This window comes from Musca domestica, unplaced genomic scaffold (genome assembly GCF_030504385.1).
Source record: "Musca domestica strain aabys unplaced genomic scaffold, Musca_domestica.polishedcontigs.V.1.1 63, whole genome shotgun sequence".
NCBI lineage: Eukaryota > Metazoa > Arthropoda > Insecta > Diptera > Muscidae > Musca > Musca domestica.
In genome coordinates, this window is record NW_026712370.1 from 110359 (window position 1) to 125797 (window position 15439).

A 15439-nucleotide genomic window follows, 5' to 3' on the forward strand; every position below is an offset into this window, starting at 1 on the left:
TAAATCATGTCTCAGGTCTTTGAAATCTAATAAATTTGTGATTAGGAAAATTATACTATTTTTTGATAAATGAAAATTTTCTATTTTAAGTTAATGTAATATTTTCCATTTCTGTCACTGACACCCACTTCCACTCCATTACCGCCAATTAATTATTGCCCACAGAGAAATAATCAAATTAGATTGGTTTTTAACAATAATCATTGATATTCAATTTTGCTGAATGGCAATGTCTTCGTTTTGAAATAAATGTATTAATTTTCGTCTTCTTTTTCTTCTTCTTTCTATTTCTTTTTTCTCATTACAGTTCCCATGATGAATCATCACACCATGCCGAAATTTGGATTTGGCCCATATAAAAAGACTGGCGTGGGAAGTTTTTATTTGCCGAAAATTCTCACTACCGGCACCGGGTGTGGCGGTAAAGTGTCATTAGAATTGTCACATGGAAAGAGTAAACAGCTAATATCACTGCCATCCGATAAATTGGATTCAAATAAACGATATTTTGTAACATTTACGGTAAAGGAAACGGAGAAGGCAGCCGCGTCGGCGGCAGCGGGTGTTGGGGCCGGAAATTGTGAAGGCAAAAATACTGCTGATGGCTGTAGCGGAGATGTTGCTGGAAAATAATGTAGATAGTTTCTTGATTAAAGCGCACTTACTTACACCTACACTCCGACTAAGAAAAGAAGAAGAAGAAGAGCGGCTTTGGGTTGGCCCCTTAATGGTGTCATGCGGATTGTGGTGTGTTGTTGCTTGTAAATGCCTAATTGAAGACAAATTGTGTTAATTGTAATCGCCTGACTTCCTTTGTGAAATACTCTTCCTGTTATTTTGACTTGTTCTTCTGCATCTTCGTCGTCGTTGCTGTCGTAGTCTTTGTTCCAGCAATAAGGATTTATATAACTGCAAACAAGAATATTCGTCGTATTAAGATAAGCTTTCCGGCATCGACATTTCTTTCTGTTCCTTCTCGCTGCCAGTGCTGGCACTGCCACCATCCACCACCACCAACATCAGCTTGAATGACAACAATGGCATTATCTTTCATTTGATGCGTTCCTAATGCATCCGGATGATAAAGCTCAGTTTTTCGTTAAATTAAGTTGCAAGGAGTCGTTGTCGTACATGCAACGTTGTGCATGGCTGCATGACGAACAAAAGCCGATGGGAGAGATAGAGAACATGTTTGTTGGTCGACAACGACCGACTACTGATGGTGCAGCCCATTCATTACCACTTTTGTTTGTTTGCTTGCTTGTTGTTCCATTTGGCTTTAGGATTCCAGGCAGCTGCTGTGGTTTTCTCTTCTCGGGAGTTGAAGCTGAAGTTGCTTCTCCTGCTTCGTCTTTAGCCAGTAGTAGCAGCAGTAGCTCCCTTTTGCCAGTAATCCATGTTTCTGGCAAAGATGTCATTGTTATTGCTTGTAAATTCTTTGGCAACAGATAAGCGCTGTGTTATTAACGCTTCTTGTACAACAGCGAGACGTATTCATGTCAGGCACTCTTGCATGCTTTCGGTTGAGCACAACGAAGGAAGAGACGCTGGGGTGAGGGTAGACACTGACAAAAAGAAGGAAATGAAAATACTTAAATTCTTTAGCATTATTCAAAGAACAACAGAGCGGCAAATAAACCGAAACGCCATGGGTGAAATAAGATGGCACAGTGATTGAAGTGGCATCGATTCATCGAGGCAATAGAATATATAATCTCTATTCAGCATATCTGTAAAAGCTTTTCCATAGAAAATCTTCTATTCATCCTGGCTGAAAAAGGTTTTTCATAGGAAAAATGTATATTCAGCTTAGGTGAATAAAGGTTTCCATCGAAAAACTTCTATTCAGCCTGGCTGAATAAGGTTTTCAATCGGAAAACTTTTATTCAGTCTGGCTAAACAATGTTTTCAATAGGAAAATCTCTATACAGCTTGGCTGAATAAGGAAAATATATAGGAAAGTTTCTATTAAGCCTGGATGAATAAGGTTTTCAGTAGAAAAATTAACCAAAATGGCATTGATTCATCCTGGCAATATAATACATAACCTCTATTCAGCCTATCTGTATAAGCTTTCCATAGGAAAATGTCAGCCTAGCTGAATAAGGTTTTCAATAGGAAAATTTCTGCACACCTCGGCTGAATAAGGTTTTTCATAGGAAAATTTCTATACAGCTTGGCTGAATAAGGTTTTCTATAGGAAAACTTCTATTCATCCTGGCTGAATAAGGTTTTCCATAGGAAAACATCTATTCATCCCGGCTGAATAAAGTTTTCCATAGGAAAACTTCTATTCATCCTGGCTGAGAAAAGGTTTTCCATAGGAAAACTTTTATTTATCCTGGCTGAATAAGGTTTTCCATAGGAAAACTTTTATTCATCCTGGCTGAATAAGGTTTTCCATAGGAAAACTTTTATTCACCCTGGCTGAATAAGGTTTTCCATAGGAAAACATCTATTCATCCCGGCTGAATAAAGTTTTCCATAGGAAAACTTCTATTCATCCTGGCTGAAAAAAGGTTTTCCATAGGAAAACTTTTATTTATCAAGGCTGAATAAGGTTTTCCATAGGAAAACTTTTATTCATCCTGGCTGAATAAGGTTTTCCATAGGAAAACTTTTATTCATCCTGGCTGAATACGGTTTTCCATAGGAAAATTTCTATTCAGTTTGGATGAATAAGGTTTTCCACAGGAAAAATTTTATTCAGCTTGGCTGAATAAGGTTTTCAGTCTAAAAACTTCTATTCAGCCTGCTCGAATGAGGTTTTCCTTCGGAAAACTTCTATTCAGCTTGCTTGAATAAGGATTTTCTTCGGTTTCCTTTCTATGGAAAATAAGGATTCTTCTATTCCTCCTTGTTGAAGGCCAAAGTCAAGCCCAAATGCCTTTAAATACCACTGTTCCTCTAGCATTGCATCGTAATTGCCATGGGATGAGAGGAAACAAAATACAATAATAATCATCGTGTATGTATGCATGTACTGGCGGACACATTCCTTGATGAATATCTAGCTATCTGTATGTGCGTGTGAGAGAGCGTGCGTGTGTTTTCGTTAATATCCTCTGTACATGGTTGGCTGTCGTTTTATTATTTGCCATTCAAGTATTTCCTGTTCGAAAAGAACGAACCCCTTCGAGGGGAGTAAGGAGAGCAGCAATAATACATTGCTATGTGTAGTACCACATTATGCTGTTGTTGTTGCTGCTGTTATTTTTGTGTTCTTTTTATACATTTTCTTTTTCTGTACGCGTGGTTCCTTTGTGATTAATAACTGCATATTTGAAGTATGTACTAAAGAAGAGATGAAGGCAAAAAAGAAAATCAACAACAACAAATAATACCGACTCCAAAAAGAATTACAAGCTAAAGGATGTTGAATGGGAGTTATAGAGCCAAAGCAAAAGCAGACACCAAATACAAACGAACGCACAAGAAAGTACACACTTCTATTTGTTCTCATCACTTACTCACTTTTTATACTCTCTACCATAGTATGGAGGTTATATTAAGTTTGCCATTCCATTTGTAACTTCTTGAAAAATTTACTTAAGAACCAAAATATATATGTCTTTGTATATTCGTATATCCGTAGAATATGTCCATCTGTATAAATAAAACAATTTTAGGTCAGTAGGATTTGTGAGAAAATGGGAAATATATGGGAGCACAAATCGCAATTGGCAAACAGTAATCCATATAGGTCCACGTTATAATACAGCCCTCATAATAGTTGATTTTCAGAATAAGAAAAAAAATAAATAAAAATAAATAAATAAAATAAAATGTATAAAATCTTTATTTAAAATGAAATTAAATCCATATAAGTTAATGTATGAAGATTATTTCATGCAAACGGTACATCGCTTAATCTTCTTTTGACATACTCCTTCCCAAATTTCGGCCGGTATATCACAAAGAAATGCTTTCTTGCAATGCGTCAACTTAGCTCTCCACAATCGAAATGGGCATCAATACAGCCCCCAAAAAGTCTAAAGGCTTTAAATCGATGGATCTAGGCGGTCAACTGACCGGTACCGAACGTGACATAAAATGTTGAACGAATTCACCTTTCCATAAGCGAATTGCTACGCGAGCTGTGTGGCATGTGGCACTATCTTGTTGATCCCACAAATTAGATTTTTGGGGAAAAAATAAAAATCGATATCATCTTATGGTAACTTCTCGCCAATTACCATACGATTCATAAATTGTTTAAAGAAGAACGATCTAATGATGCCAAGCCTATAAACCGCAACAAACTACTACTTTTTCTGTATGAATTGGTAGTTTTTATACCCTCCATAGTTATTATTAATTTTGTCATTCCGTTTGTAACTCCTCGAAATACTCATGTCAGACCCAAAAAAGTATATATATTCTTGATCAGCGTAAAATTCTAAGACGATTTAGCCATGTCCGTCTGTCTGTCTGTCTGTCCGTCTGTCTGTCTGTTGTAATCACGCTATCTTTCGAACAAATTGAGATAGAAGGCTAAAATTTTGCACACATGTATATTTTCCCAGTAGGCAGGTTAAGTTCGTAAATGGTCCAAGTTATCATATAGCCCCCATATAACGGTACCTCCCGATATTCGGTATTTTGATGATTTTAGCGACATTATTCACCGGAATTATTTCAAATTTGGCATTTGAAGTTCGTAATGGATACTTCAGCCCATGCCAGAAAATTGTCTGTGCAGGTCCACGTCTTCGTATAGCCCCCATATAACGGTACCCCCCATATTCGGCATTTTGATGATTTTAAACAGATTTTACTTCAAGTTTCGCATTTAAATATTGTAATAATTTATGACAAAAGTTGCCTATGCAGGCCCACGTTGTCGTATAAACATTCGGTATTTTTAAGATTTTAACAGAATTTTTAACGGGTTTTATTTTTTGGAAATTGCCAAATTTGTACCAAATGGTGGAGGGTATTAAAAGTTAAAGAACTTACATCTTTTTTACTTGTTCAACTTATTGACGTACACATTGAGCTAAAATTGAGCTTCGTCCCCGAACACAATTTTTTATTGGAAAAAATTACTAACTTTCCAAGGGCCCATTAACAAAAAAAATCTGCGATACGGTAGGTGGTTTGGCTTCAAATCCTGCTCCAGCTATGTATTGAAAGACTTCATACCTTGACTATCCCACGTAGCTGAGTAATTGAGGCTCGATTGCTACGAACACCAATGATAGACTAGCGATATTTCCTTCAGTTCACAATTAACTTAAGCCTGTCAGTGTCTTAATATTCCACAATGTAAATTTGGTGCGTAATTTAGTCAAAATAGCCACATCAGTGGGTCATTTAAACTGACCATATTTTTAAATTTGTTAAAAATCACGCATTCTGACCATAACATTCAATGAAGATGGAATATATCAGTCCACTCCTTCTGGTACCTCCACCATAAAGAGTCAAAATTTTGAATATCCATGAAGCTCATAATACGCGAAATTAACATCCTATTCCATTCGGACTTGGTACATCTCAATATTTCCATCAACACAATATCTGTTATAAAGATGGTAGAGATCGGATCAATTCTTCTGGTACAATTCCTCGAAATTCGTGAATTTTGGGTATAAAGTGGTCGAAAATTAAAATCAAGAGCGAGTCAAAAACACTTTATTTAAAAGTATTTGTCATTGAATTCTAAAAATATGTCCCAGAAGCCAACAATAGTCTAAATCAAAACTAGAAACTAAAAACCAGAAATACATATACATGTAAGACACATTTTAGGGTTAAAGCCGTACTTTGTAAGCTCTCCAAAAAAGCATACATTTAGAAGAATGGTGTCAAATACATCATAAAATTTTACTATAAGCCATCAAAGAAAAGAAATCTAGCGATGTCTGTCTGTCTGGCTGGTGCGCACGATAACTCTCGAAGACAGTATACGATTTTGTGCACACATGGTATATCGTAATATTATTATCACAGTTAGAATGAGTACAGGCATCGGCAATATAGGTCCACTTCTTCTGGTATAAAAAAAGAGTAAGGAAAGAGAAGAGAAAGAGTGAGGATAATCCGATTTGGACAATATCGCTCCAATCCATCAGTATCTCCTCCACAGGGTAAACATTTTAAATAATTATAACTCTCATAAGATGTATGTAATATTAATAATAACTCTTATAAAATATAAGAGTCCGATCGTCTAATTAGACACATCAAAATGTTTTTATGAACCCAAGACCTCGTGTGAAGATGGAATATACCGATCCATTACTTGTATTACCTTCCTCATGAAGCTCATAAAACTCCAAATTTTATTATTTCCATCAACACAAGATCTATTATAAATATCTTTTGGTACCTCCCCCACAAAAGGTCAAAGTTTTGAATAACCGAAACGATCATAAAATCGGAAATAAGCATCCGGTTCTCCTCATATTTCACACATTCCATTATTGCTACTAACACAAGATCTGCTGTGAAGATGGGATATATCGGTCCACTCCTTCTGGTACCTCCCTCACAAAGGGTCAACATTTTGAATATCCATGAAGCTTATGCGAAATTACCATGCAATTGCATTTAGACTTGCGTCATCTTACACAAGATCTGGAGATGATATATATCTGTAAATCCCTTCTGGTACCTCATCCACAATATAGTCCATACCTGGCACGTCCCAATATTTATATCATATTTATTTAGGTCTGATACGACATAGACAATATTGACCCATTCCTTTTGAACCTTTCCATAGAGGATTAATAATTTGAATAATCAAAACAGAAGTCAAAATATATTTAAGTAATCGGACACTGGCTGAATGTATACATCTGACGTTTCAACTTATTTTACTGTTAATTTAACACGTATCCAATCCGAGTCAAAATCTACATTTATCCTTCAATTTTTAGGAAAAGTGTCAAAGTAAGAATGATTTCAGATCAAATTTCATTATGGGTCTCCGAACAAAAGAAATTTGTATACTTCATATGTACAATAAAAACAAGTAAGCAAAGCAAACACTACAATGTGTTGGAACCCCCTTATATCCAAATCCATTTTGGAAGATTTTGCTTTTGAAATTAAGACACGAAGCACTGCCCAGATATTACCCTTAGCATTTTAACAAGGGACATTTGCCCTATATTTACGCACTCCGTCGTATTTTGCGATCATCTCCAAAAGCAAGAGGCCCCTTTGTATCTCCAAATTTAGACTCTCTTGACTACGACATTTGGCTATATTCGTCAACGAAATCAGCAAAAAGAGGCAGAAGTTCGCAATTTGTGTATTTTGGCTATCGCCTGTAAGTAATGTTGTAGTGGTTCATTCTACCCGCTGTCCTAAACTCTAACTTCATGCGAGATTTCATGTCCATTAGCAAAATGACTGCAAAATCAGGAACATTTTAGTTGTTGGTCCATTTTAACCCCTAATATATATTGCGGACATCTTTGAAAACAATAGACCTAGCCCTTCTGAGCCTAACCCTACCCTTTTCGTGAGGATCGGACGATAATTGCAATCTCTATATAATATCCCAAACCTGTGTTGTAAGGTGGAAAAATTTTACAAAATGTATACCTTAATATTATAAGTCAAATTGAAAAAATCGCATGCGATAAAAAATATGAAAATAATAAAAAATGTCACAAAATACTACAAAATCTATATGAACATCATTTTTAACTTATTTTTATGCGATTTAGATTTTATACTTTTATATCAAGAGGGCGTTCTGAATTGACAAAATTTGTCAAAATCGGTCCAGCCATTCTTGAGATATAAGTATTCCATCTAACATTCCTTTCCTTTGTATATAAACATTGCATATATTTCGCTATATACAACCGATATATTTACTATCGGTATCTACGTAACTGTCGGAATTGAACTAAACTAAAAATATTCGCGGTTTAATGGAAATTTGACTTTTATTTAACACAAATGTTATAGTATTTTTCACCCACTAAATATTACCCGATGACCATCAAAATTGGAAGGCTTCTGCCCAGCCCTAGCCTTAGCCCCATGCTAATTTCCGCGTCGATTGGTCTATAATTGCGACCTGTAGAGCAACTACAAAATCAGGTTTTTTTCAGTTTTTGGTCCATTTCGACCCCTAAATATTATGCGATCATCTCCAAAAGAAATAGGGTTCTATTCTGACCTTAACCCCACCTCAATTCTAAATTTCGTGAAGATCAGGCCATAATTGCTACCTGTAGAGTGATTACAAATTAACATGGACAGACGGACAGACGGACGGACGGACATACATAGCTAGATCGACTCAGCTCGGCGAGATAGGAAGATCCATATATAGTTTCCTATGTGGGAAACCAATATTTCGAGGTGTTACATATTTTTTGTCCAATCAAACATATTATTTGACCTGTAAGTTATTTTCAGCATTTCGGTAGAATGCAAATGTTGGTATTTTTTTCACATCAAAGTAGAGGTCCATTCTATCCGCTGTCCGAAACTCTAACTTCATGTTAGATTTTTTGTCCTTTTTGTAAACTTTATAACGGCTGCAAAATCAGAAACATTTTCAGTTGTTGGTCCATTTCAATCTCTAAATAAATTAATAAATGGTGAAATAGGAAATCGATGTATGAAGTACCAATATTTCGAGGTATTGCGAAATTTTTATTACCCCCAACATGGTATAAACACTTCCTCTAAATTTGGCATAAATCCGTTCTGTTTCAGAACCAATTTCTCATTAGATATAGCTATAGTTCTCAGATATATTTTTTATCCATATTCCAATTTTTAGAAAGTTGTTAATGCACTCAATGGCAGTGTTATTATATATAAACAATCACATATATCCCAGAGAAGAAAAAAACATTCCAATTTTTTTTTTGGAAATTGGTTCAAATTAAAATATATCTACCATCCGATTTCAAATGTTAGCCCAACTAAAGTCGTAATACAGATTTAAAATCGATTATAATCATTATGATTTATTTAACACAAACCTCAAAACCAACGTTTCAAATATATAGAATGGTATAGAGTATCAAATATTCTGCCTGTTCGACTTTTGTCCTCTCCTTAGTTATTTACATCTGTATCTTCATTTGCTAGGGCCGCCGAAGCCGTTGATGATTCAACATCAAAGCAATGTTGAGAAGTTCTCTCTGTAATACAATTTACATAATGATAAGTACACTGAGATGAGATGTTGTTTGGGAGAGTTTTGTTTGTTAGTCCTTATTGCCAGACGAGACACACGCATTCGCACATCCGTTTGTTGTTTTGGTGTTTGAAAAAGAAGGCAGCAGAAGAAGAAAAAACATCCATAATTCCGTTACATATTTACCCGAAGAAAACACACTCAGACACACAAATCCACGGAGACAGCAATCCATCCAACCAACCGCTCCATAGTTGTAAGTTTTATGTATGTCATTCCAAAATGTAACGACATTTTAATGTGTACAAATTAAGGCAAATGCAGAAAAATGTAATAAAACATAAAATTAAATAAAATAAAAAAAATTGAATAAAATAAACATTACATCTTATCTTTCATTCTATAAAATATTCATATGCGTGAGAATGGGTGTGTGCGTTTGCTCCATTCATCTTGAGAACAATCATCCACTCATGCATCTTATAGCAAAGAAGCTTTTTTTTCCATAATGACGTTGATGGCATTGCGTTTTAGATGCATTTCATATGGTTGCCAGTGTCAGAGAATGCCACCACAAAAAAAAAGAAAAGAGGAAAAAAAACAAAATGCGAAGAAGGAAAAATGAAATCCAACAAATTCGTTTATAACAGTAGCACCAAGGGGTTTCATTCATTGTTTAAGGCCATAAGGGCCGCAACAACATTCTTTTGGCTTTGGCTTGGATGAACAGTATATATGGGAGCTATAGCTATATCTGAACCGATGTCAGAGTGCCAAATTTCATCCAATTTTGCAAATATTAGACGTTTGGTGCACAATCAAAGGTAAATCGGACGAAGTTATATATGGGAGCTATATCCAAATCTGAACCGATCTCGATAAAATTTAGCAAATGTATTTCTGAGGTGTATTTGATATATTCCCCCAAATATTGTGGTGACAGGGTGCATATTACGGCTGCGGAGGGCAAAAATAACAAATCGGATGAACAATATATATGGGAGCTATATCTATATCTGAACCGATTTCGATCAAATTTGGCACACTTATTTTCAGGTCTAATCTGATCGTACGTGCAAAATTCCATACTATTCGGAGTGATATTACACGTTTGGTGCACAATAAAAGACAAATCGGATAAAGATATATGGGAGCTATATCTAAATTTTGACCGATTATCTCCAATTTCAATAGGGTTCGTCCTTGGGCCAAACAAATGATTTGTGTAAAATTTCATCTGGATAGGGCAATAAATGCGAACTGTACTTTGTTTACAAAAATACATGGACAGATGGACGGACGGACATGCATAAATCGAATCAGAATGTGATTCTATGCAGATCATCAAAAGGAACTATGGGTCTATCTCGTTTCCTTTTGCCTGTTACAAACAAATGCACAAAGACATAATACCCTGACCACCTTGTGGTGTAGGGTATAAATACAACTAAAATCATCAAAATACCAAATATCGGGGGGTTATACGGGGGATACACGATATCATGGACCTATGTATACAATTCTCTTTCAGGGGCTAAAGTTCTCAGAAGGAAATATGGATTTTAAGCCAATTCCATTTAAAAATGAGGCCAAAATTATCAAAATACCTTTGTGTGATTTCGTGGACCTATATAGACAATTCTCTTCCTGTGAGTAAAATACCCACAAAGAACTCCTTGTGTAAAATTTCAGACAATTCCATTAAAAATGTGCCTAAAATCATCAACATACCGTATTTCGGGGGTACCGTTATACAAAATATCGTGGACCGAACTTGACCTGCCTGCACACAAAAGACTGATCTGTGCAAAATTTTAGATTCCTGTCTTAATTCGCTTTGACTCTAGTGTAATTACAGCAGACGGACGGACGGAAGGACAGCGCTAAATCGTCTTAGAATGTTACGCTGATCAAGAATATATATAATATATATATTTGTTGGGTCCAAAAAACGTGATGACGAATTTAATATACCCGCCATACTAAAAAGGCAGCTAAGTTCCGCCGAGACGATTTTTTATACTTTCTAAAACTTTTGAAGAAACTTGAAAAAAATGTTCAAAAAAAAGTCGGTTGGAAAATACTGCTCAAATGAAAACGTTATCGCATAAATAATTTATGTGTAGGCTGTGGTAACTCTTCCGACATTTGAAACAATTCCGGTTTATAATCATGAAAATACCGAATATCTGGGGGTACCTTTATATGGGCGCTATTTAAAAACATGGAAATACTTAGATAATTCTCTTCTAGGGGGTAAAATACTCAGAAGGAACCCTTTGTGTGGATTTTAAGATAATTTCATTAACAAATTTGGCTAAAATCATCAAAATACCGAATATCGGGGGTATCGTTATTGGGGGTATGCGATATCGTGGACCTATTAAAACAAAGTAGTAGGATTTTCATCATCAAAATACTGAATATCGGGAGCAACCGTAATATAGGGGATATATGATATCGTGGACCTAGAAAAACAATTCTCTTCCAAGATATAATTTACTCACAAGGAACTCCTTTTGTGAATTTTCAGACAATTCCATTGAAAATGTGGCTAAAATCAACAAAATACTGAATATCGGGGGGGTACAGATATTTGGGAGCTATACGATATCGTGGATATATATAGACAATTCTCTTCCATGGAGTAAAGTACCCACAAGCAACTCTTTGTGTGAATTTTCAGTCAATTCCATTGAAAATGTGGCTAAAATCATCGAAATACAAAATAATGGGGAGGGGGGTACTGTTATTTGGGGCTATACAATATCGTTGTCCGATATAGCCTATCTTCTAACTTGACCAGCCAGACCAGAATAAACATACTTTGTTGGGTCTAAAATAGTTATTTCGATGAGTTACAAACGGAATGACGAACTTTATATACCCTCCATATTATGTACGGTGGAGGGTATAAAAATATTGTCTTTTTTTATTATGTAGAGCTTAAAATTCTTACTCTCTCTCAATGATAACACTAGACTTCAAATAAATTTCAAACCTTTACATTCAATAAATTTCCATTGGGTCATTATCATGAAAATTAGGCCATTCAATTCTAAATTTAATTATTGATTATTTAACTCTAATTGCATTAGTCTAAGTATTTCCACACGTACACAGACATATCAACACATACATATATATTTGATTCATTCATTCAATTGATGAATAAATTTATTAATTTTCTCAATGGCAAATTCAACAAAAATGCATAGAATTGATAAATTTATTATTTGTATTAATTACCGATTCCATACGCACACACACACACACACGCACAAACGAATTTGCAGCCATACAAGTGTGGTATACCATTACACATTACCATTCACATTATCATTAGAACAGATACCGAACATGGCCTGAGCTTGGCCATTCCTAAGCGAGATAGAGATATTGAACCTTCCTATTCCATATTTACATATCAATTCTATTCTATGCGAATAATGAAGACGATGCTGCAGCCATAGATAAACAGCAGCATCGATGGATGTATTCGTATGGTTGCACACATTGTGTAGTAGGGGGCAATTGAATGCAAATGTGTACGGGTAATGCTAATGTTATTAATTAGAATAATCGGTTTGTGCATACACGGCTAAATGAGCAAATACCATGCGCTTCGGAATGGCGAATGAATAATCGAAGAAGACGCCGGAGTCGAGATAAATGAGTGATGAAATGAACATTCCTGGAGAACGGAATCTTATTTAATTATACCACTCGCTGGGTTATCATGTCTTTTAGGAAGTTCAAAATAACTTGAAAGGTTCTACCTGATGATGAATATATTGTGAAAGTTTAATAGGATGTTATATTAAATATTTTCTTCGATAATTTTTTTTTCAAAATGTTTTTATTTTTTTGACAAAACCTTTTCATGCCCTTCAACATATATATAACAAGTTTGTCATTCCGTTTGTAACACCTCGAAATATACATTTTAGACCCCACAAAGTATATATACTCTTGATCAGCATAAAATTCTATATCGATTTAGCGATGTCCGTCCGTCTGGGGAAATCACCCTAGCTTCCGAACGAATTGAAGTAGATTGATAAATTTTTATCCAAATATTTTTTTTTTTTTAATTTATATTATATCTGCAGGACTTTTGGTTTTGAAGTAGGTCCACGTTTTGGTATAGTCCCCATATAACGGTACCTCCCAATATTCGGTATTTTGATGATTTTAGCGACATTATTCACAGGAATGGTTTCAAATTTGGTATTTGAGATTCGTAATGGATGCTGCAGCCTATGACAGGAGATTGTCTGTGCAGGTCCACGTTTTCGTATAGCCCCCATATAACGGTATTCGGTATTTTGATGATTTTAGCGACATTATTTACCGGAATTGTTTCAAATTCGGTATTTGAAGTTCGTAATGGATACTACAGCCTAAGATAGAAAATCTTACGCCTCCCGATATTCGATATTCACAGATTATTTTAAGTTTCGTTTGAATATTGTAATGGCTTATGACAAAAGTTACCTATACATGTCCATGTCGTCGTATAGACCCTAACATAACAGCTACATTCGTTATTTTTAAGATTTTTTTTAACGGATTTTATTTTTTTCGAGAATAGCCAAATTCGTTCCAAATGGTGGAGGGTATTCAAAGTTCGACTCGGCCGAACTTACAGCTTTTTTACATGTTATTTTCTATGATTAGAGTTAAAGTAATTTCAATTATGGATTAAATATTTACCTGTTCTTTCAATTTAAATTCCCCTCTAAAAATGTCTATTTCAAAAAATGCTTTAAATAATTATTGCAAAATATGCTCTTTTAAATTTTGTGAACCTTTTAATTTAATTATTATGAAAATAAATACACACACATCCAAACCCTAAAATGGTTTTATGGATAAATGACTTTTATTCATTTTTTTTTTGTCGCAATGACGACCTTTAATTTAAATAAAAACTTTTTGTTATGTTCATTTATACAAATAAAGTTGGCTTTCCGAAAAAGGGCAATCCACAATAACAAAGCATTAACTCTAAATATGTCAGTTAATTATTCAAGTTGTTACATAAATAAATCTATGTAAACATTAAAAATATAAATAAATAATGTTTTTACAAGCCACATTGTGTGCTATTTATTTAATGAATTAGTCGCCAAAAAAAATGCAACAATAATTTTTGCTGCCAACTCAAACACAATAGATTTCATGGCCCATGAATTTGTCGGGTAGATGATTTTTGATAAGAAAATTCATACCAACTATGAAACTTATTTGAATGCGTATCATAGCTTTAGAGTAGTCACAATTCGGGAACTACAGGGTGAGATGAAAAAACTGCAACAAAGTTCAGATTGCTATCATTTCTAAGCTACTCGTCCAACAGCCGTTAAAATTATTCCAGTGACAGCTCATTACATTGTTTACATGGTTACAAAAGCATTTTGGTGAGCATTTTCCAAAAAAAAGTTATTTGTGATGTAATTCGAGCGTGATAGTGTGATTTTTTTATATTTGGTTGGAAAACCACAAGTGGCGTTGGGTGCAGTGGAAACCTTCAAAACTCCGATACACATGTCTCCGATTTTTAGCCCCACTATCATAATCTGCTGGACTTTTCAGTAATAGTTCTTTGTACTACACACTGTAATTTGGCCTCAGTTACACCATAGAATAAGTTTAGATTTGTTCGAATTGGTCACCGTTTGCACGAATTATGTCCTTCAAACGGTCAATGAAACCGTCACACGCTGCCCGAATGTTGCTCTTCGTTATTTTGGCCCATTCCAGGTGAAGCGCTTGCTTGAGTGATCGACACTTTGGCATTTTTAGTGCCAACCTTGCTTTCCAAAATACTCCAGAAACAATAGTCCAACGGATTGGTATCCGGAGATTTTGGTCATGTGCTCTGAAAATTAAGCGAGGAACCTCATTTTATATCCATTCTTGGGTGCCGCGTTCTGAGTCCTGTTGGAATGTCCAAGGTTTGCTGTCAAATGTTTGCATGGCCAAGGCTTTAATACACCCTCCAGAATATTTTCGCGATAGTATTCGGCATTTATTCTGATGCCACCGTCTCGCTCGTATGAGCGAAGAGCGACCATCGGCTGTTATGGCGGCCCACACCATCACCATGGCCGGCGCTTGAGTTCTGGTGGCCAGCTGTCCGCTTTGGCAAGTAAGCACGATCATTTTCTTTGTCTACAAACTGCTGGACAACGAATTTCTCAACAGAGAAAACCAAATTCGGCAGTTTACCAATTTTTGGCCAAGCGAAGCCACTCTTTAGCTCTTTTCAGTCTATTTTTTTTCTGTAGCGGTGTAGGTTTTTGCACTTTTTGG

General features: G+C 35.4%; 1 protein-coding gene across 1 annotated transcript in view; it reads left to right on the top strand.

Moving 5' to 3' along the window:
* The window catches only part of LOC131805881 (protein phosphatase 1 regulatory subunit 12B-like), a 61130-nt gene extending 51655 nt beyond the window's left edge, over positions 1-9475 (top strand). Inside the window, exon 6 of the mRNA XM_059129635.1 lies at positions 308-9475. Coding sequence (XP_058985618.1) covers positions 308-633 — 326 coding nt within the window. The 3' untranslated portion in view covers positions 634-9475. The remainder of the gene's footprint in view (positions 1-307) is intronic.
* Positions 9476-15439: the final 5964 nt, after the last annotated feature.